This window comes from Bufo gargarizans, chromosome 2, assembly GCF_014858855.1.
Source record: "Bufo gargarizans isolate SCDJY-AF-19 chromosome 2, ASM1485885v1, whole genome shotgun sequence".
NCBI classification, from domain to species: Eukaryota; Metazoa; Chordata; class Amphibia; order Anura; family Bufonidae; genus Bufo; species Bufo gargarizans.
In genome coordinates, this window is record NC_058081.1 from 713,149,348 (window position 1) to 713,171,100 (window position 21,753).

The window sequence follows — 21,753 nt, forward strand, 5'->3', positions numbered from 1 at the left end:
ACACTACATCACCCCACTGATACGTGACCTCAGGACCCCGTGTACTGTTGGTCACAGGTCAGACTCTGTGCTCATATTGCTGGGACTGCAGGGACTGTGAGATCCTGGATCAGACGGCCACAGATCTTGGGGTGAAGCTGACCAAGAAGGAACCACAGTAATGGACCACATAGTGCACTGGGATCTGCTTCAGTCAGGTGGCCGGTAACTATACTGGTGCCTCCATACTGACAGTCTCCTCTCAGTAAGAAAATGCAGATTAATCGCTGGCGGGACAGATGGAGAGTGTGTGCACAAGATGGCCAACTGTCCTATAACATCATCTTCTCTCTACACTTCCAAGGCTCCTCATGCTTATAAATCCCATATTGCCCCATCTGCTGCTAGAATAATCCTCTCCCATGGGCACCCTCTAATGTAAAGGCCCCCAAAACCACCCATATCAGACTCCATGAACCTAACACCTCCCCCTTCCAACTCCTCCCAGTAGGCTCTTTTGGGTTGGGGTCTCACCACATGTCCTCTCATCTTCCCCCTGAGGACAGTCCGGAGAGCCGTCACAGACCCGAGAGATGTTCACACACATCCGGTTGGTGCAGATAAAGTGCCCGGGACAGGGTGGGATCTGAGCAGAACCTGAGAACATAAAATATCCAAAGTTATTGTGACGTAAGAGGAGAGTGAAGAGAGAAGGAAATAATTGATCATTACTGTAGAAAAACTCCAGTTATCCTTGATTCCTCCCCTGCAGAGGTATCAGGTCCTCCCCTGCAGAGTTATGATCTTCACCCCCACAGAGTTATGAGCTCTTCCCCTGCAGAATTATGAGCTCCTCCTCTACATAGTTACAAGCTCCTCCCCTGCAGGGTTAAGAGCTCCTCCCTTAAATAGTTATAAGCTCCTCCCCAGCAGAGTTATACGTTTCTCCCTCACTGAGATTGTATAATACTTGTGCCTATGAGAGTTCGCTCTACAAATGGTAGGCAATTAGCAGGACTGGATGCAGCATGAGGGTTTTATAAAAAGAAATGACAACACCAAAATTATCCCAACAGGATGGCTTAACGTCAGCCGTTTAAAGTTCAATCACACAAAGCACTTATCTTCAGCCAAAACAACAGTAAGTTCTCACACCGCCTTCCTAGTGCTTCCATTGGGTTCGATGCCTCCATTACGCACTGCAACTCCGGATTGAGGACCTATTCAAGTGAATGGGTCCGCGTCCGTGATATGGGGAGCACACGGCCGGTGCCCGCATATTGTGGGACATCCAGACTGCAATCCCTGGAGTTAGAGCCCTGAGATCAGACCCCTGCACAGTACATATCTGTCCTGCTGTTGTTTATAGGAACTTTTCTGGGTGTTCCTCTGTGGAACGTGGATGTAGCCTAATAATGTCCCACAAATGGGGGTCACTGTTACTGTTACTCCGCTCTTTTATGTTAATTTCCTTCTCAGTAAGGTTTACTCTCCTGTAGATTCTCTGCTCCAACTTCCTTCGTTTTCTTCTGGATTCTGGGCTCTGGGCCACCCTCCTCTTCCTCCCCTCTCACAGCATGCAGTGTCACACACAGAGAAGCTGCGTCCCCCTCCTCCCCTCTCACAGCATGCAGTGTCACACACAGAGAAGCTGCATCCCCCTCCTCTTCCCCCCCTCTCACAGCATGCAGTGTCACACACAGAGAAGCTGCGTCCCCCTCCTCTTCCTCCCCTCTCACAGCATGCAGTGTCACACACACACACACACACAGAGAAGCTGCATCCACCTCCTCTTCCTCCCCTCTCACAGCATGCAGTGTCACACACAGAGAAACTGCATCCCCCTCCTCTTCCTCCCCTCTCACAGCATGCAGTGTCACACACACAGAGAAGCTGCGTCCCCCTCCTCTTCCTCCCCTCTCACAGCATGCAGTGTCACACACACACAGAGAAGCTGCATCCTCCTCTTCTTCCCCCCCTCTCACAGCATGCAGTGTCACACACAGGGAAGCTGCATCCCCCTCCTCTTCCTCCCCTCTCACAGCATGCAGTGTCACACACAGAGAAGCTGCGTCCCCCTCCTCTTCCTCCCCTCTCACAGCATGCAGTGTCACACACACACAGAGAAGCTGCATCCTCCTCTTCTTCCCCCCCTCTCACAGCATGCAGTGTCACACACAGGGAAGCTGCATCCCCCTCCTCTTCCTCCCCTCTCACAGCATGCAGTGTCACACACATACACACAGAGAAGCTGCATCCCCCTCCTCTTCCTCCCCTCTCACAGCATGCAGTGTCATACACAGAGAAGCTGCGTCCCCCTACTCTTCCTCCCCTCTCACAGCATGCAGTGTCACACAGAGAAGCTGCGTCCCCCTCCTCTTCCTCCCCTCTCACAGCATGCAGTGTTACACACACAGAGAAGCTGCGTCCCCCTCCTCTTCCTCCCCTCTCACAGCATGCAGTGTCACACACAGAGAAGCTGCGTCCCCCTCCTCTTCCTCCCCTCTCACAGCATGCAGTGTCACACACACACACAGAGAAGCTGCATCCCCCTCCTCCTCTTCCTCCCCTCTCACAGCATGCAGTGTCACACACACACAGAGAAGCTGCGTCCCCCTCCTCTTCCTCCCCTCTCACAGCATGCAGTGTCACACACACGCAGAGAAGCTGCATCCTCCTCTTCTTCCCCCCCTCTCACAGCATGCAGTGTCACACACAGGGAAGCTGCATCCCCCTCCTCTTCCTCCCCTCTCACAGCATGCAGTGTCACACACATACACACAGAGAAGCTGCATCCCCCTCCTCTTCCTCCCCTCTCACAGCATGCAGTGTCACACACAGAGAAGCTGCGTCCCCCTACTCTTCCTCCCCTCTCACAGCATGCAGTGTCACACACAGAAGCTGCATCCCCCTCCTCTTCCTCCCTTCTCACAGCATGCAGTGTCACACACACAGAGAAGCTGCATCCCCCTCCTCTTCCTCCCTTCTCACAGCATGCAGTGTCACACACACAGAGAAGTTGCATCCCCCTCCTCTTCCTCCCCTCTCACAGCATGCAGTGTCACACACAGAGAAGCTGCGTCCCCCTCCTCTTCCTCCCCTCTCACAGCATGCAGTGTCACACACACAGAGAAGCTGCATCCCCCTCTCACAGCATGCAGTGTCACACACACAGAGAAGCTGCATCCCCCTCCTCTTCCTCCCCTCTCACAGCATGCAGTGTCACACACACAGAGAAGCTGCATCCACCTCCTCCTCTTCCTCTCCTCTCACAGCATGCAGTGTCACACACACAGAGAAGCTGCATCCCCCTCCTCTTCCTCCCCTCTCACAGCATGCAGTGTCACACACAGAGAAGCTGCATCCCCCTCCTCTTCCTCCCCTCTCACAGCATGCAGTGTCACACACACACAGAGAAGCTGCGTCCCCCTCCTCTTCCTCCCCTCTCACAGCATGCAGTGTCACACACACAGAGAAGCTGCGTCCCCCTCCTCTTCCTCCCCTCTCACAGCATGCAGTGTCACACACACAGAGAAGCTGCATCCCCCTCCTCTTCCTCCCCTCTCACAGCATGCAGTGTCACACACATACACACAGAGAAGCTGCATCCCCCTCCTCTTCCTCCCCTCTCACAGCATGCAGTGTCACACACACACAGAGAAGCTGCGTCCCCCTCCTCTTCCTCCCCTCTCACAGCATGCAGTGTCACACACACAGAGAAGCTGCGTCCCCCTCCTCTTCCTCCCCTCTCACAGCATGCAGTGTCACACACACAGAGAAGCTGCATCCCCCTCCTCCTCTTCCTCCCCTCTCACAGCATGCAGTGTCACACACACACAGAGAAGCTGCATCCTCCTCCTCTTCCTCCCCTCTCACAGCATGCAGTGTCACACACATACACACAGAGAAGCTGCATCCCCCTCCTCTTCCTCCCCTCTCACAGCATGCAGTGTCACACACATACACACAGAGAAGCTGCATCCCCCTCCTCTTCCTCCCCTCTCACAGCATGCAGTGTCACACACACACAGAGAAGCTGCGTCCCCCTCCTCTTCCTCCCCACTCACAGCATGCAGTGTCACACACAGAGAAGCTGCATCCCCCTCCTCTTCCTCCCCACTCACAGCGTGCAGTGTCACACACACACAGAGAAGCTGCATCCCCCTCCTCTTCCTCCCCTCTCACAGCATGCAGTGTCACACACAGAGAAGCTGCATCCCCCTCCTCTTCCTCCCCTCTCACAGCATGCAGTGTCACACACACAGAGAGAAGCTGCATCCCCCTCCTCTCCCTCCCCTCTCACAGCATGCAGTGTCACACACACAGAGAGAAGCTGCATCCCCCTCCTCTCCCTCCCCTCTCACAGCATGCAGTGTCACACACAGAGAAGCTGCATCCCCCTCCTCTTCCTCCCCTCTCACAGCATGCAGTGTCACACACACAGAGAAGCTGCGTCCCCCTCCTCTTCCTCCCCTCTCACAGCATGCAGTGTCACACACACAGAGAGAAGCTGCATCCCCCTCCTCTCCCTCCCCTCTCACAGCATGCAGTGTCACACACACACAGAGAAGCTGCATCCTTCTGCTCCCTGTCTGCTGTGTATTCTGGATTTTGGTGACCTTTTGGCTATTCGGTCTGTATATTATTCTACAGTATATAGCAGTATATTATACCTGTAGTATATAGCAGTGAAGTGTAGCATCTCTTACCGCAGTTGTCCATGCTTTCATCTGATTGGTCATGGCAGTGGGGAACGCCATCACACAGCTGGCCGTAGCTGACGCACTCCCCGCTCAGCGTGCATTTGAAGTGGTCCAGGTCACATGTTCTGTTACAGTCATGCTCATCGCTGGCGTCCATGCAGTCCACCTCGCCGTCACACAGCCAGCCCCGGGGTCTGCACTCACCGCTGCCACACTGGAACTCGTATGGGCTGCAGCGACTGCCTGGTCCCCGGACTGTTATGGAGAACACAACCAGGGAGATTTATCATGGGGGGTCGTCTAACGCAGTGCAAAAGATCTGTATTCACACTGCGCTTCTGTCCCCAACATCACGGCTGCAGCACATGCAGAGCAAATTATAGCAGGGAAAAGATGAATGACAGAGAACAAGTGTCAGGAGTGCCGGAAGGCAGGGATCTAGAGTGACGGAAGGCAGGGATCTAAAGTGCCAGAAGGCAGGGATCTAGAGTGCCGGAAGGCAGGGATCTAGAGTGACGGAAGGCAGGGATCTAGAGTCCCGGAAGGCAGGGATCTGGAGTGCCGGAAGGCAGGGATCTGGAGTGCCGGAAGGCAGGGATCTGGAGTGCCGGAAGGCAGGGATCTGGAGTGACAGAAGGCAGGGATCTAGAGTGCCAGAAGGCAGGGATCTAGAGTGCCAACGGGTAGCGATATAGAATGATACCAATCAAAGATCAAGAGTAACAGGAGTTAGAATTCTGGATGGAAAGTAGGCAGGGCTATATAGTGACAGAAATCCAGAGTCACAACAGGTAGGGATCTAGAATAATTCCAGGCAGAATCTATAGTGACAAGAGATAGAATTCTTGGGAGAAGGCAGGAAGGGATCTAAAGTGATTGAAGGCAGAGATCTAGGTAGGGATCTAGAATGAGAAGAGGTAGAGATGTAGGGTGATAGACAGAGATCTAGAGAGACAGGATAGAGATTTGTAGGAAGAGAAGGCAGGGATCTAGATTGACAACAGGGGGGATCTGAAGTGACAACAAGTAGAGATCTAGGACGATACCAGACAGGGATCTAGAGTGACAGCCTGACAGGAGATAGAAATCTTGAGGAAAAGTGGGCAGGGATCTAGAGGGACAGCAGAGGATAGCAGAGGGACAGCAGAGGATAGCAGAGGATAGCAGAGGGACAGCAGAGGATAGCAGAGGGACAGCAGAGGGACAGCAGAGGGACAGCAGAGGATAGCAGAGGATAGCAGAGGATAGCAGAGGGACATAAAAATGGGTCCAGTGACGGTATAGTGATCAAGAGTGATGAGAAGACAAAGATCAACGATCCAGACAAAAAGAACCCAGAGACAGCATCCCGTGATTGGGATCCATTGGAGGTAATGATTAGTGATGAGCGGGAGGTGCCATATTTGATTTTGCAAATATTCGATTGAATATTCGTCTTATATTCGTCAAAATCGAATATTCTTCATTATTCTATTTATCACGAATAATATGCGATTTAATTATTTGCGTCTTGCGATTTTCTCTTAACTGTATAAGGTAACTTTCCTATTGGCTAATATGTGTATTTTACGAATATTCGCTATATTGCTATATATTCTTGTTTTAGAATATATTCGTTATTTAGAATATTCGTCTTTTTTTTTTTTTTTTCAATCTGTAATGTTATTCCACTTTGGCATACTGCTCCCCGACAAGTGTCCCCGTCACCATGGGAACGCCTGTGGGTTAGAATATACCATTCGATCTGAGTTTTCACGATTTCAGGGCGTTCCCATGGTGACTGAGACGCTTGTCGGGGAGGAGTATGCGAACAACTGTACAGATTGGAAAAAAAAAGGCGAATATTCTAAATAACGAATATATTCCCTATATTGCTATATATTAGTTTTTTCCATATGAAAACATGATTCCTTCCTGCTTAAGTTGCTTGTGGGCCAATGACTCATTGACCCACAAGAAAGAAGCCGGGAGGAATCATGTTTTCAGATGTTAAAAAATTACGAATATTTGATATAGCGAATTATAGCACTATATTCGAAATATTCGCGAATTAGCGAAGTTACGATATTCGTGATTAATATTCGTGCTCAACACTAGTAATGATGAGTAACAGTAGACAGAGATCACAGGGTTGAAGATCACTACATGTCATTCTTCACCTGACGTGTGATCTGTGGGTCCTGGTGGAGTTATCCGTGTGATCTCTGGTGGCAGAGAGATGCACTGGGCTGGATCCTCATCGGATGCATCACTGCAGTCATATTTTCCATCACACAACTTGTCTCGTCTGATGCAGGATCCATCTCCACAAACCCAGAACCCTGGAGAACACGTCCCGAGCCCTGAGACAACAGAGACACAATACATTCTTTAACCTATCACCAGCAACATGGAGACACCAAGATGAGGAGATGATGGGAAAGATTAGGTTCTCCTGACCCAAATGTTGGTCATGTCTAGACCAACACAAACTGGGTCTGAGGATAACCTGATGGGTTGAAAGGTAGACTGGGGTGATGGTCTATAGTAAGATCCTGAGATGTTACTGGCCATGGGTTACCTTCGCATACAGCCTCATCTGCTCCATTGCTGCAGTCTCGGAGACCATCACACACCTTCTCCTTGTCCAGACACAACCCCTCTGGACACTGAAACTCACTGGATGGACAGAAGCAGCTCCTCTCATCGCTGAAGTCCCCGCAGTCGTCGTGCCCATCACAGCGGTGAATGTAGGGAATGCACTTACCCAAAGGGCAAAGAAAATGAGCAGAGCTGCAGCCAGAGGAGCAACCTGGAGAACAGGAAGATGGAGAGGTGAGGCACCGAGGGAGTCTCTTCTAGTGGACTGGCTAGTTTGGATTGATCTTAACTGGTTGAATGTGGCTGAGGGTGGAGGAATTTGCGTACATGCAGACCACAGTTAAAATGTAATTCAGATGCTAATTGTTGCTAGAATTAATGCTGGGACTTCCTGCTGAGAGAGAAGGGACAGCTGTGGACTATGTACACGTCAGTGTATTTTTGTGTGTAATTACAATATATGTAGACTGCTGTGAGGTCATCCTAATGTACCGTGGCATGAAAAGGTTTGGGCCCTCGTGGTCAAAATTTCTGTTACTCTGAACGGTTGAGCAAGTTGAAGATGAAATAATCTCGAAAAGGCATAAAGTCACAGCTGAAGCGCACTTATCAGCATCTTAAGCACTATAGCAGTGGAGCATTGTGCTTTTGTATAATTGTACAGTGAACAAAACTAAAGAGCAGATTGTAAAAGTCTGGGAACCCAAGGAGATGTGAGCGCTTGGATAACTTGGACTGAGGTCTCAGATCTTAAATTTCCTGTTAGGGTTAAGGCTTGTTGACACTCATCATTAGGAAAGGCCCGGCGATCTCACACCCCGACTCCTTTAACCTTGCCCAAAAAACAGCAATCATGCTTTCTTCTAAACAGCTGCCAAACACTATGAAAATGGTTGAGGTCCACAAAGCAGGAGAAGACTATAAGAAGAGGGAGAAGAGTTTTCAGGGTGCTTATTTTGTCAGTTCAAAATGTAATTAAGAAATTGCATTAAACAGGAACAGTGGAGGTGAAGAGAAGGTCTGGAAGACCAAGAAAAATGTCAGAGACAGCTGCTGGTAGGATTGCTAGAAAGCCAAATAAGAAACCTTCTTGACTACAAAAGACCTTCAGGGAAATTGTCCTACTGTTCAGTGACACCTGCACAAATACGGCCTTCATGTAAGAGTCATCAGAAGAAGGCTCCCCTGTTTCTTCACCATAAAATTCAGCAAAAGAACATGATGTGTTCTGGAAACAAGTCCTGGGGATGGATGAGGGTAAAATAGAGCTCTGTTGCCACAAAGGTATGTTTGGAGAAAAAGGGCCCAGAATTTCATGAGAAGAACACCCCTCCAAACATCAAGCGTGAGTGTGTGGGGGGGGGGGGGATCAATCATGTTTAGGGTTGTGTTGCAGCCAATGGTGTGGGAAACATTTTACTGGTAGAGGGAAGAATGGATTCAATGAAATTCCAGCAAATTCTAGAAGCAAACTATCATCATTCTTATTCATCATTTGTCTTAACAACACAAACATAACACCAACTGTAAAAAATCTTCAACTTGATTAATTGTAACAGGAATTTTGACCAAGTGCCCAAACTTTTGAATGCCACTGTAAATGTGACTAGAGCCTGTGTATGGTGTGGACCCCTCCATAAGATGTTAGGACACTATTCTGCAGCCGACCATTGATGAATGTGAGAGCTTATACTTGTATTGTAGGGACTTACCCAATTCATCAGAGTCATCAGCAAACCCACAGTCCAGGTCCCCATCGCAGACATGTGTGAGGGGAATACAGCGTCCATTGGAGCAACGGAACTCATTGTCACTACAGGCGGGAGCGGGACAGCCCCATTCATCGGAGTGATCCACACAGTCAGCTCTGCCATCACAGCGGTGTACCAGGAGGATGCACTGCCCATTGGCACAGCGGTGCTCTTGTGGGGCACAAGTCGATGAGCAGATCTCATCGGATCCATCTCCACAATCATCCTCATTATCACAGACCCAGGCGGTGGGGATGCAGCGATCACTGAATCGGCAGGAAAATTCATCAGCTCCACATCGGGAAGGAGCAGAACATGGCTCATCAGGACAATTCCACCGACCAGACTCACAGGTGCTGCAAAAAGAAGGGTCATCGGCCAGAGGACCAGGGATGTAGAGCCTCATAGGCTGTGTGTGAGCAATGACATGACACCTACCAGTTGTGGCAGCCTTGATTCACAGCGGCACCAGATGGAAATGGTAAGCTCTCCCAGTAACATGGACATTCTGAGGGGTCAATGCAGCCGCCGTCTACAAGATGGAAAGAAATGTCCGTTAAACGACCATTCCTGTGGAAGCATAGAAGATATGATACAACTGGTCAGGGTAATATCAGGGCCACCCATAACCCTCGCTCCAGCACCAAAGAGCCCCTGCTGGTTCAGTCCTGGGTGTGAACACAGATCCTCTACAAGGGTTAACCCTCTACAGGATGGATTAGGTCATTCTCAGGAAGTTGTTAATGAATAGAGAAGAGCAGAATTGAGACCTCACCCTGGGCTGAGGGCGATCTGTGCCATGACCTCTCCCCAGCAGATTATCACATGTAGTACTGACATACGGTATTCACAACCTCACAATGTTTTCTCTGTGGCTCTGCTACATACAGTATGTATGATGCTTGATGTGTACTCACCATGCAGCACTTTTCCTGGAGGACAGAAGCATCCTTCCACACAGGACAGATGAGTACAATGACGCTCAAGATCTAGACCTAGGTTCCTGCAGGTTCGAGGGCAAGCTGGACCACATGCCTCATATACCAGGCCGTTGTCACATTGCATGGCTGCAGGGGAGAAGATGTTGTAGGGTCACTAGATGGATATGTCAAGGACAGTTCAATCCTGTTGTTCCACACATCTACACTATGCTGCATTTAGGTGAATTAGAGTCTTCAGTCCCACTCTGGCAGCAGGAAGTCCCAGCAGGAGCTCAAGCACCAGCCAATCAGCTGCATGTAACCAAACTCCACCAGCCAAATAAATTCTCTCCATGTAAGACTTGTGTCTGGGGTCTGATGGAGGACACTCCCTACATTTACTTTCCAGGCATTGATCACCCAGAAGAAGACTTCTCCTGGAATCTATTGGAGAAGGGTCCAGATCCAGGAGCAAGGATGGAGCCTGTCATGAGTCTGGGCCTGTGGAGAGGCTTGGGTTGGATCCTCCATAGACTCTACTTTTCTATCCGCATTGATTGGAGATTTAATGGTTTCTGGAGTTTTATGAAAAACATAATGAAGGACCACAGAGACGAGGCTTAATGGTGGAGGGCAGTACCCAGGGTAATTATTATAGTAGGGGCAACACTTACGACACAAGTCCTGTGACCTCCAGCGGATGTAGACCCCACGCTGATTACATTCCTCCACATAGGTGGCGATGGCCGTGCAGAGACACTCGCAGTCTCCACCAGAGTCACATCTGGGATAATGAGTGGACACAATGAGGGTCAGGGCAGGCACAGAACATGTCTCTGACACCCACAACATGCCGCCATCACTTACCCGCAGGCGTCATACACACACCAGTCATAGTACTGCTGGCAGGGCACTTCCTGGTGGCACGGAGAAAACAGCGGCTGCATGATGACGGCACAGCTCTTCCTGGCCCAGGTCACCCTGTGACTGTTCTCCTGAGAGTCAGAGGAAAATAAGAGTGAAGCCGACCCCCAGATATATGCAGGGTATACACCGTCCTGAGGGCTGCGTACCGTGCACGGGTGCTCAAAGTCATCGCTGTGAACCTCGGGGCACAGGGGGCTCATCCTCCAGCTGTTTCCAAACAGGTCTGCCGTGGGTTCCATGATCCCCTGACGACTGGTGAAGTCATTCTCTGTGTCTCCATCAAAATTCCCACAAAGTCCACTGATGCGGCCACGGAAGCTAGGGTCCAGCTTGATGTAGACACGGGTACCTGAGGGGGCAGGAGTATGACTGGGGGGGGGATCCATAGGGAGCGGGGCTTGTAACTGGTAACACGGTGGGGACAGGGGTATGACTGAGAGTCAGTGTGGGGGGATCCATAGGGGGTGGGGCTTGTAACTGGTAACACGGTTGGGGCATGGGTATGATTGAGAGTCAGTGTGGGGGGATCCATAGGGGGCGGGGCTTGTAACTGATGGTGGGGGCAGGGGTATGACTGAGAGTGTAAGGGGATCCATAGGGGGCGGGGCTTGTAACTGGTAACACTATGGGGGCAGGTATATGACTGAGAATCAGTGGGGGGATCCATAGGGGGCGGGGCTTGTAACTGGTAACACTGTGGGGGCAGGGATATGACTGAGAGTCAGTGTGGCGGATCCATAGGGGGCGGGGCTTGTAACTGGTAACACGGTGGGGGCAGGGGTATGACTGAGAATCAGTGGGGGGATCCATAGGGGGCGGGGCTTGTAACTGATAGTGGGAGCAGGGGTATGACTGAGAGTGTGGGGGGATACATAGGGGGCGGGGCTTGTAACTGGTAACACTATGGGGGCAGGTATATGACTGAGAATCAGTGGGGGGATCCATAGGGGGCGGGGCTTGTAAATGATGGTGGGGCGGGGGTATGACTGAGAGTGTGGGGGGATCCATAGGGGGCGGGACTTGTAACTGGTAACACTGTGGGGGCAGGGGTATGACAGAGTGTGGGGAGATCCATAGGGGCGGGGCTTGTAACTGGTAACACGGTGGGAGCAGGGGTATGACTGAGAGTCAGTGTGGGTGGGATCCATAGGGGCGGGGCTTGTAAGTGGTAACAATGCAGAGGAGAGATGGGACGGCCCATGAGGGGCAGACACTTGGTTGCTTATGTCTTGTGTCCATCACGTAAGTAATTTCATTATATCATTACAATAAAGTGAGATATCGAGTGCCTCTGGTGGCCAGTCCGAGAACTTTCATAGCCATGGTGGATGTGTATGTGAAGAGAGCTAGTGAAGACTATGTAGCAATGCTTCATCTGATGAAGAGTTAATAATATGGACTATGACCCCCATTTAGTTCTCACCTCCATCCCACAGAACGGTCAGCCCCATGTGTGCGATGAGGATGGTGAATAATCCAGCCTGATCCAGCAGAATCCCATTCCCACTGTACATTTTGGGGAGTCGGATGGCTGCCCCATTCACCGTGACCTCCCGACCTGAGTATAAAGGGTGACACGTTATAAAACTCGTTTTATACCAAGAAATTTACATGATGGGGAAATCAGGATCTGTCATGGCCCCGGCCCAAATACAGCACTGATCCAGTCCTATGTGCCTGCTGAAGACTGCAGGAACTGAGGCTTAGATTATCTCCACTGGACGTCTTCTGCTGGAAAACGTGGGGAGTAGAGAGGAATGGAGAGCAGAAGGAAGCATCAGACAGTAATGAAGCAGTAAGAGGACACTAATACTGCCATTATCACCACCACTGTCACCAATACCCCTACAACTACCACCACAGCCACCACTTACCTCTCAGCAGATGAACAATCGTGTTTCCGATCATCACAACCACAGACTTGGTGCAAGTGATTCCGCTGCTGCCGCACGGCACGTTCTCCGCAGTGACCATGAATAGCCCATCGTTCTCTCTAGCCATAACATATTGACAATCCCCCAGGAAGGTGAAGGAGCGACCGTCAAAGGTGATGTAATGGGGGTCTCCGGTGGCAATGCAGATTCCAGCACATTGGTGATTGGTGCATTCCCAGCGCTGATTCTTACACACACTGCAAGAGAGGAGGCCTGAAGCATTAATACAGGAGGTCATGAAAGGAATGAGGCCACTGCAAAGTTGATGAAATGGCAGGAGCCCATCCTCCAGCTCTTGCAAAGATGTTCTCAGATTGGGTTCAGAAGCCCCAATGGCAACAGAACACCCAAAAACATACCTGACCCAACTGATCCAACCAACCCAACATCCAGCTATTACAGAACAAAGCCAGCCTCTCCATCCACCATCAGAGAAAACATCTTCATAATCCTCTATATTTATAACTTGAGGGAACATCTTCCACTATCCTGTCCACCCATCATCATAGAGAACACCTTTATCACCCTTTTTATCCATAACTCGAGGGAACATCTCACACTAGCATCTTCATCCACCATCAGAGAGAAAACCTTCATTGCCCTCTATTTGCATAACTTGAGAGGATATCTTCTACTAGCCTCTCCATCCATCACCAGAGAGAACACCTTCATCACCCTCTATATCCATAATAGGAGGGAGCATCTTCCACCAGCTTCTCCATCTATTGTCAGAGCGAACACTTTCATCACCCTCTATACCCATCCACTAGCCTCTCCACCCATCATCATAGAGAATACCTTCATCACCCTATATATCCAGAACTTGAGGGAACATCTTCTACTATCCCCTACATCTACCATCATAGAGAATACCTTCATCACCCTCTAGATCCATAATCAAAGGGAACTTCTTCCACTAGCTTCTTCATACATCATTATAGAGGACACCTTTATCAGCCTCTATAGCCATAACTTGATGGAACATCTTCCATTAGGCTCTCCATCCATTATTAGACACAACAACTCCTTCAGCCTTTATATCCATAATCTGAGGGAACTTCTTCTATCGACCCGTACACCCATCATTAAGGAACAGATAACTGCCCCTTTGTAATCTCCACCAGTGTATCCAGTGATCGTGGACTAGGGCTCTTTAGGACCACTCTTCAGCTATACAGATATACACCTTTGTAATAAATGACTGACTCTAAATAAACTTCAAGACTGTCTTCTGCTGAATCTTTGAAGCGTATCTACTAAACCCATTAGAGGATCCGGTACTCTGATGGGCTAGTCTAGCCCTGATCCCCAGCTTGAGATAAGCTACACGTTGAGTACTCTACTCCAAGTTCACTCACCAGGTATTGCAGTCTTTGGTGATGGTTTCATTTGTGTGGAAGAGTTTCCCATGGTGGTGGCAGGGGCAGTCTTTGGGGGGGACACATCTGTCCATCTGTGACAACAATACATTACTTTTAGTAAGGTGAATGAAATTAGCCAAAGAAGTGATTCAGCAGATCCTCCACAGAGTGAAGGACTCTAGGACCATTGCAAATAAGTATTCTCGACTGGTCAATGGACATGTGAGATATTGAAGGAGAAACATTCCAATTGTGTCCCAGTGGTGAAGAATTGTTCTATATCTATCCCAGTAACCCTGGCTAATGCTGATGGTTTGGTACTAACCAAGAGGACCGTCCCATCTGGGCACACACAGCCATCACCGCTGTCAGAGCAGCTCTTGTTCTGTTCCAGGTTTTCACAGGTGAGCAGACAGGCCCCAAATTTATAGACCAAATCACCCGGGCAGAACGCCACCTCTGGGCATCTGTGCTCTGTACAGTTCCATAAACCATTTACACAGGCACTGAAAGAGGGGAAGAAAATCATGAGAAAATGACCAAAAATCGAAAATAATGAGATAATAGAAGAGAAATAAATGAGGAAAAAAAGGTAAATCACGAGAAACTGAGGAGAACAGAAAATCACTGGACAACAGAGGGGAAGAATGAAAATCATGAGAACGGAGAAGACCAGAAATCATGAGAAACCTACAAAGAGATCAAAATTCATGACAATAACAGGAGAATATCGGAAATCATGACAAAAAGAGGAGAAGTGTGGGAATTATGCGAAAGGAGAAGAAAAATTATAACAGAGAAGACTGGAAATCATAAGAAAACAGATAAGAAGACTGGAAACCATGAGATAACACAGGAGAAGATTGAAAATCATGAGATAAGAGAGGAGAAGATCAGAAATCATGAAATAATACAGATGAGAACTATGGCATGAAGATACCATAAAAACTCTCCATCTCAACGCCATGAGCGACAGTTAACCTTTCACACTCACACTACTGACTGACTGAATATTGTCCACTACACAACATTGTGGATAATTGGCTTTTTTAAGTCGTATGAGGTTCTGTAAGGGATAGAACATGATCATGTGGCTGAGACATTCAATGAAATCAACCTATCCTGTGAGGAAGAGTAAACAGGTCATAGGGTGATTTCATCAGACATCTCCCACCACCTCTTCCATGGCCTGAACTCTCCTCAGATAATGACAACCATAGAGGTGGGGGTTCCAGTGTAAGAAAAGTGGTTTTGTCCCCAAGCTCTCAAGCGGGTTCATGTTCAGATGGGTTGGTTGAGGTCTTGCATATCTTTCTCTGGATCAACATAACACAGCTTCAAACAAGAGGTCAGTCATCTGCAATGCCTGGCTGTACAATGTCTACTCTGCTAGAGATGAGACTCAGGACTGTGAAATTCTCACGTTTCATGTTTTTCTGGCCTTCATTGTCCACCTTGCCTGTTGACTTACCAGTCTTTGCACTTATGTTTGATGGTGCTCCCAGGTTGATAGGTGTGCCCTCCATGATGACACGGACACATTGAAGGACGGACACATTGACCGCTGTCATCCAGCACCAGACCCTCTGGACAGTTACATCCAGACACACAGCCACCCAATTCCTGGCAGGATCCAGAATCTGCCATACGAAGGTCAGCACATGTCTTCATACAGAGAGGAGCACATTCCATGTAGACCTGTCCCCCAGAGCACTGAGCCGCTGGGAAGGAAAAGGAGAAGTTATAGAGACCCCAAGAGAAAGGAATATGGAAAGGAACCGGGGAACATGGGAAAAGGAAGGGACAACCATGAGCCGGGAGGAAGAGAGAAAGAACATGGATACTTCAAAAACTATCATGACGTAGGAGAAGAAAAAAAAAAGGCAATAAGTACATACAGAGAGGGGACTGGTAACACTGGGAGAGGGCATTGATAACAGAGGGTGAGAGCACTGGTGACACTGGGAGGGGCACTGACAACACACAGAGAGAGAACTGGTGACACTGGGAGAGGCACTGATAACACTGGGAGAGGGCACTGGTAACACTGGGAGAGGGCACTGGCAACACACAGAGAGGGAACTGGTAATACTGGGAGAGGGCATTAATAACAGAGGGTGAGAGCACTGGTGACACTGGGAGGGGCGCTGACAACACACAGAGAGGGAACTGGTGACACTGGGAGAGGCACTGATAACACACAGCGAGGGCACTGGTAACACTGGGAGAAGGCACTGGCAACACACAGAGAGGGAACTGGTAACACTGGGAGAGGGCATTGATAACAGAGGGTGAGAGCACTGGTGACACTGGGAAGGGCACTGACAACACACAGAGAGGGAACCTGTGACACTGAGAGAGGCTCTGACAACACACAGAGAGAGCACTGGTAACACTGGGAGAGGCCCTGACTACACGCATGTGAGATTGTGGAACAGCTATTCCTGCATAATATTTGTGCATAAATTGTACTTAAACTGTCATTTGGCATTCCGGGCACTAGTGGCCACTGTTTTGCAGCTACAACCAGCATACTCTGGGATTTGCATATGTAAAGCAGGTGATGACTCATGCTGGCTGCTTCTGAGAGAACCAGGAAGTGTTAATCTGACATGGTGGAAGGATTGTGCTGTGAGGGACTGAATCCGATTCCATCCTGACTTGCGGATGTCCGGCAGTGAATGGACACTCAAAGGAAGGAGAGTATCTGTTGTCCCCTTTCTGGATCCAGCTCTTTGAAAGAGAGGTTGTCCCAGGAAGACCAGTTCCAGTGTATGGACAGAAAACCTTACTATCAAGCAAGGCCGCACAGTTGCTGAGAGCTTGGTGGCCATCCCGGGTAAGCGTCATTCTAGGGCCCAGAACGGACGCAGGAGGTCAGTACACCTGATTACCAATTGTACTTTACTGTTTGGCGTCTAAATTAACAGAGACTGGCCTAGGCCTTGTATTAGCTAGTTAGATAGGGTTATAGCTTTGTTAGGCCTTACTGTACTGGACTGCAGCGCAGTAATTGACTTGCAGGCTCTGCTGCGTCTGCCACCGGTTAGGTGTGTCCTCTGTAGCGGCACAGCACGACTTGTACTTGTGTTAATACTGTTTCCAAAGTAAAGTTTCTATTCTTGCATATAAAGCTGGTGTTAGTGTCGCTCTCCTTGTCTGTGACTTCGCTGTATCCTGGGGAGCCCCCTCCCGGTACATGGCTTACACACAGAGAGGGCACTGATAACACTGGGAAAGGCCTTGACTACACGCAGAGAGGGCACTGGTAACACTGGGAGCGGCACTGACAACACACAGAGAGGGCACTGGTGACACTGGAAGAGGGCACTGGTGACTCTGGGAGAGGCACTGACAGCACACAGAGAGAAGGAACTGGTCACACTGGGAGAGGGCATTGATAACAGAGGGTGAGAGCACTGGTAACACTGGGAGATGCCCTCACTACACACAGAGGAGGCACTGGTAACACTGGGAGAGGCCCTGACTACACACAGAGAGGGCACTGGTAACACTGGGAGAGGCCCTGACTACACACAGAGGAGGCACTGGTAACACTGGGAGAGGCCCTGACTACACACAGAGAGGGCACTGGTAACACTGGGAGAGGCCCTGACTACACACAGAGAGGGCACTGGTAACACTGGGAGAGGCCCTGACTATACACAGAGAGGGCACTGGTAACACTTGGAGAGGCCCTGACTACACACAGAGAGAGCACTGGTAACACTGGCAGAGGCCCTGACTACACACAGAGAGGGCACTGGTGACACTGCGAGAGTCCCTGACTACACACAGAGAGGGCACTGGTAAGACTGGGAGAGGCCCTGACTACACACAGAGAGGGCATTGGTAACACTGGGAGAGGCCCTGACTTCACACAGAGAGGGCACTGGTAACACTGGGAGAGGCCCTGACTTCACACAGAGAGGGCACTGGTAACACTTGGAGAGGCCCTGACTACACACAGAGAGATGACTGGTAACACTGGGAGAGGCCCCGACTACACACAGAGAGGGCACTGGTGACACTGGGAGAGGCCCTGACTACACACAGAGAGAGCACTGGTGACACTGCGAGAGTCCCTGACTACACACAGAGAGGGCACTGGTAAGACTGGGAGAGGCCCTGACTACACACAGAGAGGGCACTGGTAACACTTGGAGAGGCCCTGACTACACACAGAGAGGGCACTGGTAACACTTGGAGAGGCCCTGACTACACACAGAGAGATGACTGGTAACACTGGGAGAGGCCCTGACTACACACAGAGAGATGACTGGTAACACTGGGAGAGGCCCTGACTACACACAGAGAGGGCACTGGTAACACTGGGAGAGGCCCTGACTACACACAGAGAGATGACTGGTAACACTGGGAGAGGCCCTGACTACACACAGAGAGATGACTGGTAACACTGGGAGAGGCCCTGACTACACACAGAGAGGGCACTGGTAAGACTGGGAGAGGCCCTGACTTCACACAGAGAGGGCACTGGTAACACTTGGAGAGGCCCTGACTACACACAGAGAGATGACTGGTAACACTGGGAGAGGCCCCGACTACACACAGAGAGGGCACTGGTGACACTGGGAGAGGCCCTGACTACACACAGAGAGAGCACTGGTGACACTGCGAGAGTCCCTGACTACACACAGAGAGAGCACTGGTAACACTGGGAGAGGCCCTGACTTCACACAGAGAGGGCACTGGTAACACTGGGAGAGGCCCTGACTACACACAGAGAGATGACTGGTAACACTGGGAGAGGCCCCGACTACACACAGAGAGGGCACTGGTGACACTGGGAGAGGCCCTGACTACACACAGAGAGAGCACTGGTAACACTGGGAGAGGCCCCTGACTACACACAGAGAGGGCACTGGTAACACTGGGAGAGGCCCTGACTACACACAGAGGAGGCACTGGTAACACTGGGAGAGGCCCTGACTACACACAGAGAGGGCACTGGTAACACTGGGAGAGGCCCTGACTACACACAGAGGAGGCACTGGTAACACTGGGAGAGGCCCTGACTACACACAGAGAGATGACTGGTAACACTGGGAGAGGCCCTGACTACACACAGAGAGGGCACTGGTAACACTTGGAGAGGCCCTGACTACACACAGAGAGATGACTGGTAACACTGGGAGAGGCCCCGACTACACACAGAGAGGGCACTGGTGACACTGGGAGAGGCCCTGACTACACACAGAGAGATGACTGGTAACACTGGGAGAGGCCCCGACTACACACAGAGAGGGCACTGGTGACACTGGGAGAGGCCCTGACTACACACAGAGAGGGCACTGGTAAGACTGGGAGAGGCCCTGACTACACACAGAGAGGGCACTGGTAACACTGGGAGAGGCCCTGACTACACACAGAGAGATGACTGGTAACACTGGGAGAGGCCCTGACTACACACAGAGAGGGCATTGGTAACACTGGGAGAGGCCCTGACTTCACACAGAGAGGGCACTGGTAACACTTGGAGAGGCCCTGACTACACACAGAGAGATGACTGGTAACACTGGGAGAGGCCCCGACTACACACAGAGAGGGCACTGGTGACACTGGGAGAGGCCCTGACTACACACAGAGAGAGCACTGGTAACACTGGGAGAGGCCCTGACTACACACAGGGAGGGCACTGGTAACACTGGGAGAGGCCCTGACTACACACAGAGGAGGCACTGGTAACACTGGGAGAGGCCCTGACTACACACAGAGAGGGCACTGGTAACACTGGGAGAGGCCCTGACTACACACAGAGGAGGCACTGGTAACACTGGGAGATTCCCTGACTACACACAGAGAGATGACTGGTAACACTGGGAGAGGCCCCGACTACACACAGAGAGGGCACTGGTGACACTGGGAGAGGCCCTGACTACACACAGAGAGAGCACTGGTAACACTGGGAGAGGCCCTGACTACACACAGAGAGATGACTGGTAACACTGGGAGAGGCCCTGACTACACACAGAGAGGGCACTGGTAACACTGGGAGAGGCCCTGACTACACACAGAGGAGGCACTGGTAACACTGGGAGATTCCCTGACTACACACAGAGAGATGACTGGTAACACTGGGAGAGGCCCCGACTACACACAGAGAGGGCACTGGTGACACTGGGAGAGGCCCTGACTACACACAGAGAGAGCACTGGTAACACTGGGAGAGGCCCTGACTACACACAGAGAGATGACTGGTAACACTGGGAGAGGCCCTGACTACACACAGAGAGATGACTGGTAACACTGGGAGAGGCCCTGACTACACACAGAGAGGGCACTGGTAACTTAAAGTGGGGCACTGACAGCACAAACAGGGGACGATGTATCAAACTTACCGCACAAGGTCTCATTCCTCCAGGGCACCACCGACCCCTCCTGGGCGCACTGCCTGCCGTAGGCGGATACAGCGCTGCACAGACAGTTCTTGCCGGAGGAACAGCCACAGACGTCAAAGAGGCAAAGCTGATGAAAGGGTCTCCAGTCCACGAGATCGTGACAAGACTGTGGGCGAAGGAGGAGGAGAAGAATCGCACATAATAACAACATGTAATAGGCATAAGAATAACATATAAGATACATAATACATATCATAACACAGATAATACACAACATATAAGATACATAATAACAAGACATAATACATATAACACAGATAATACACAACATATAAGATACATAATAACAAGACATAATACATATAACACAGATAATACACAACATATAAGATACATAATAACAAGACATAATACATATAACACAGGTAATACACAACATATAAGATACATAACAATACATATAATACTAACATATAACACAGGTAATACACAACATATAAGATACATAATAACAAGACATAATACATATAACACAGGTAATACACAACATATAAGATACATAACAATACATATAGTATTAACATATAACACAGATTATGCAGATATAATGATATCCACCGCTAACAGTCCCAGTTTCTGCCCTTCCCCCATCTACTCCTGATCCCCGTCGGTGAATACTCCTGACAGTTATTCTTAGGACATTTGTACCTGAAACACGGGTCCTGATATCAGAGCGCACACTTCCTCTGCAAACTCCCCGCGCTGAGTGTACGTCCCGCAGGGGTCAGAGCTCCGGGGCCCCACGTCTGGACACTCAGCAGACACCTTGTACTTATTGGCAAAGTCGGAGGAGCTGCTCTCAGTGTCGCCCTGGGGCGTGGTGAAATCGTCGTTCTGGTTCCAGTTGTACGTCCCGCACAGACCCCGCACCTTTATACAGGGAGAGAGCGGATCATTATAAACTGAAGAGCCAGAAGAGTCCGTCAGTCCTGATGCAGACCCATCACATGTCAACCAGTGGGTGTTACATCACCCCAGCAATGACCCCACACAGGGCCCCATGAAGTGTCCTGAATCTGCCGCCCACTCAGTCTCTCAACCCATAAGATCCAATACACCCACAGGTGGTCACTGTATGGCAGTACACGGGCACTGCCAGTAGGGTTTGAGCGCGGCACTGCATACACTGGATATTGTGCACAGGTAGTGCCATCATGTCCTCTAGGCTCTACTGGGGGA

General features: G+C 50.2%; 1 protein-coding gene across 1 annotated transcript in view; it reads right to left on the reverse strand.

The window, feature by feature from the left end:
- LOC122926348 (SCO-spondin-like) overlaps positions 1-21,753 on the reverse strand; it is a 199,474-nt gene that overhangs the window by 143,207 nt on the left and 34,514 nt on the right. The window contains 17 exon segments of the mRNA XM_044277723.1: positions 514-636; positions 4,689-4,921; positions 6,847-7,024; positions 7,243-7,473; positions 8,975-9,369; positions 9,452-9,545; positions 9,931-10,080; positions 10,608-10,717; positions 10,801-10,928; positions 11,007-11,209; positions 12,284-12,418; positions 12,735-12,991; positions 14,153-14,247; positions 14,481-14,661; positions 15,627-15,876; positions 20,515-20,680; positions 21,223-21,444. Coding sequence (XP_044133658.1) covers positions 514-636; positions 4,689-4,921; positions 6,847-7,024; positions 7,243-7,473; positions 8,975-9,369; positions 9,452-9,545; positions 9,931-10,080; positions 10,608-10,717; positions 10,801-10,928; positions 11,007-11,209; positions 12,284-12,418; positions 12,735-12,991; positions 14,153-14,247; positions 14,481-14,661; positions 15,627-15,876; positions 20,515-20,680; positions 21,223-21,444 — 3,151 coding nt within the window.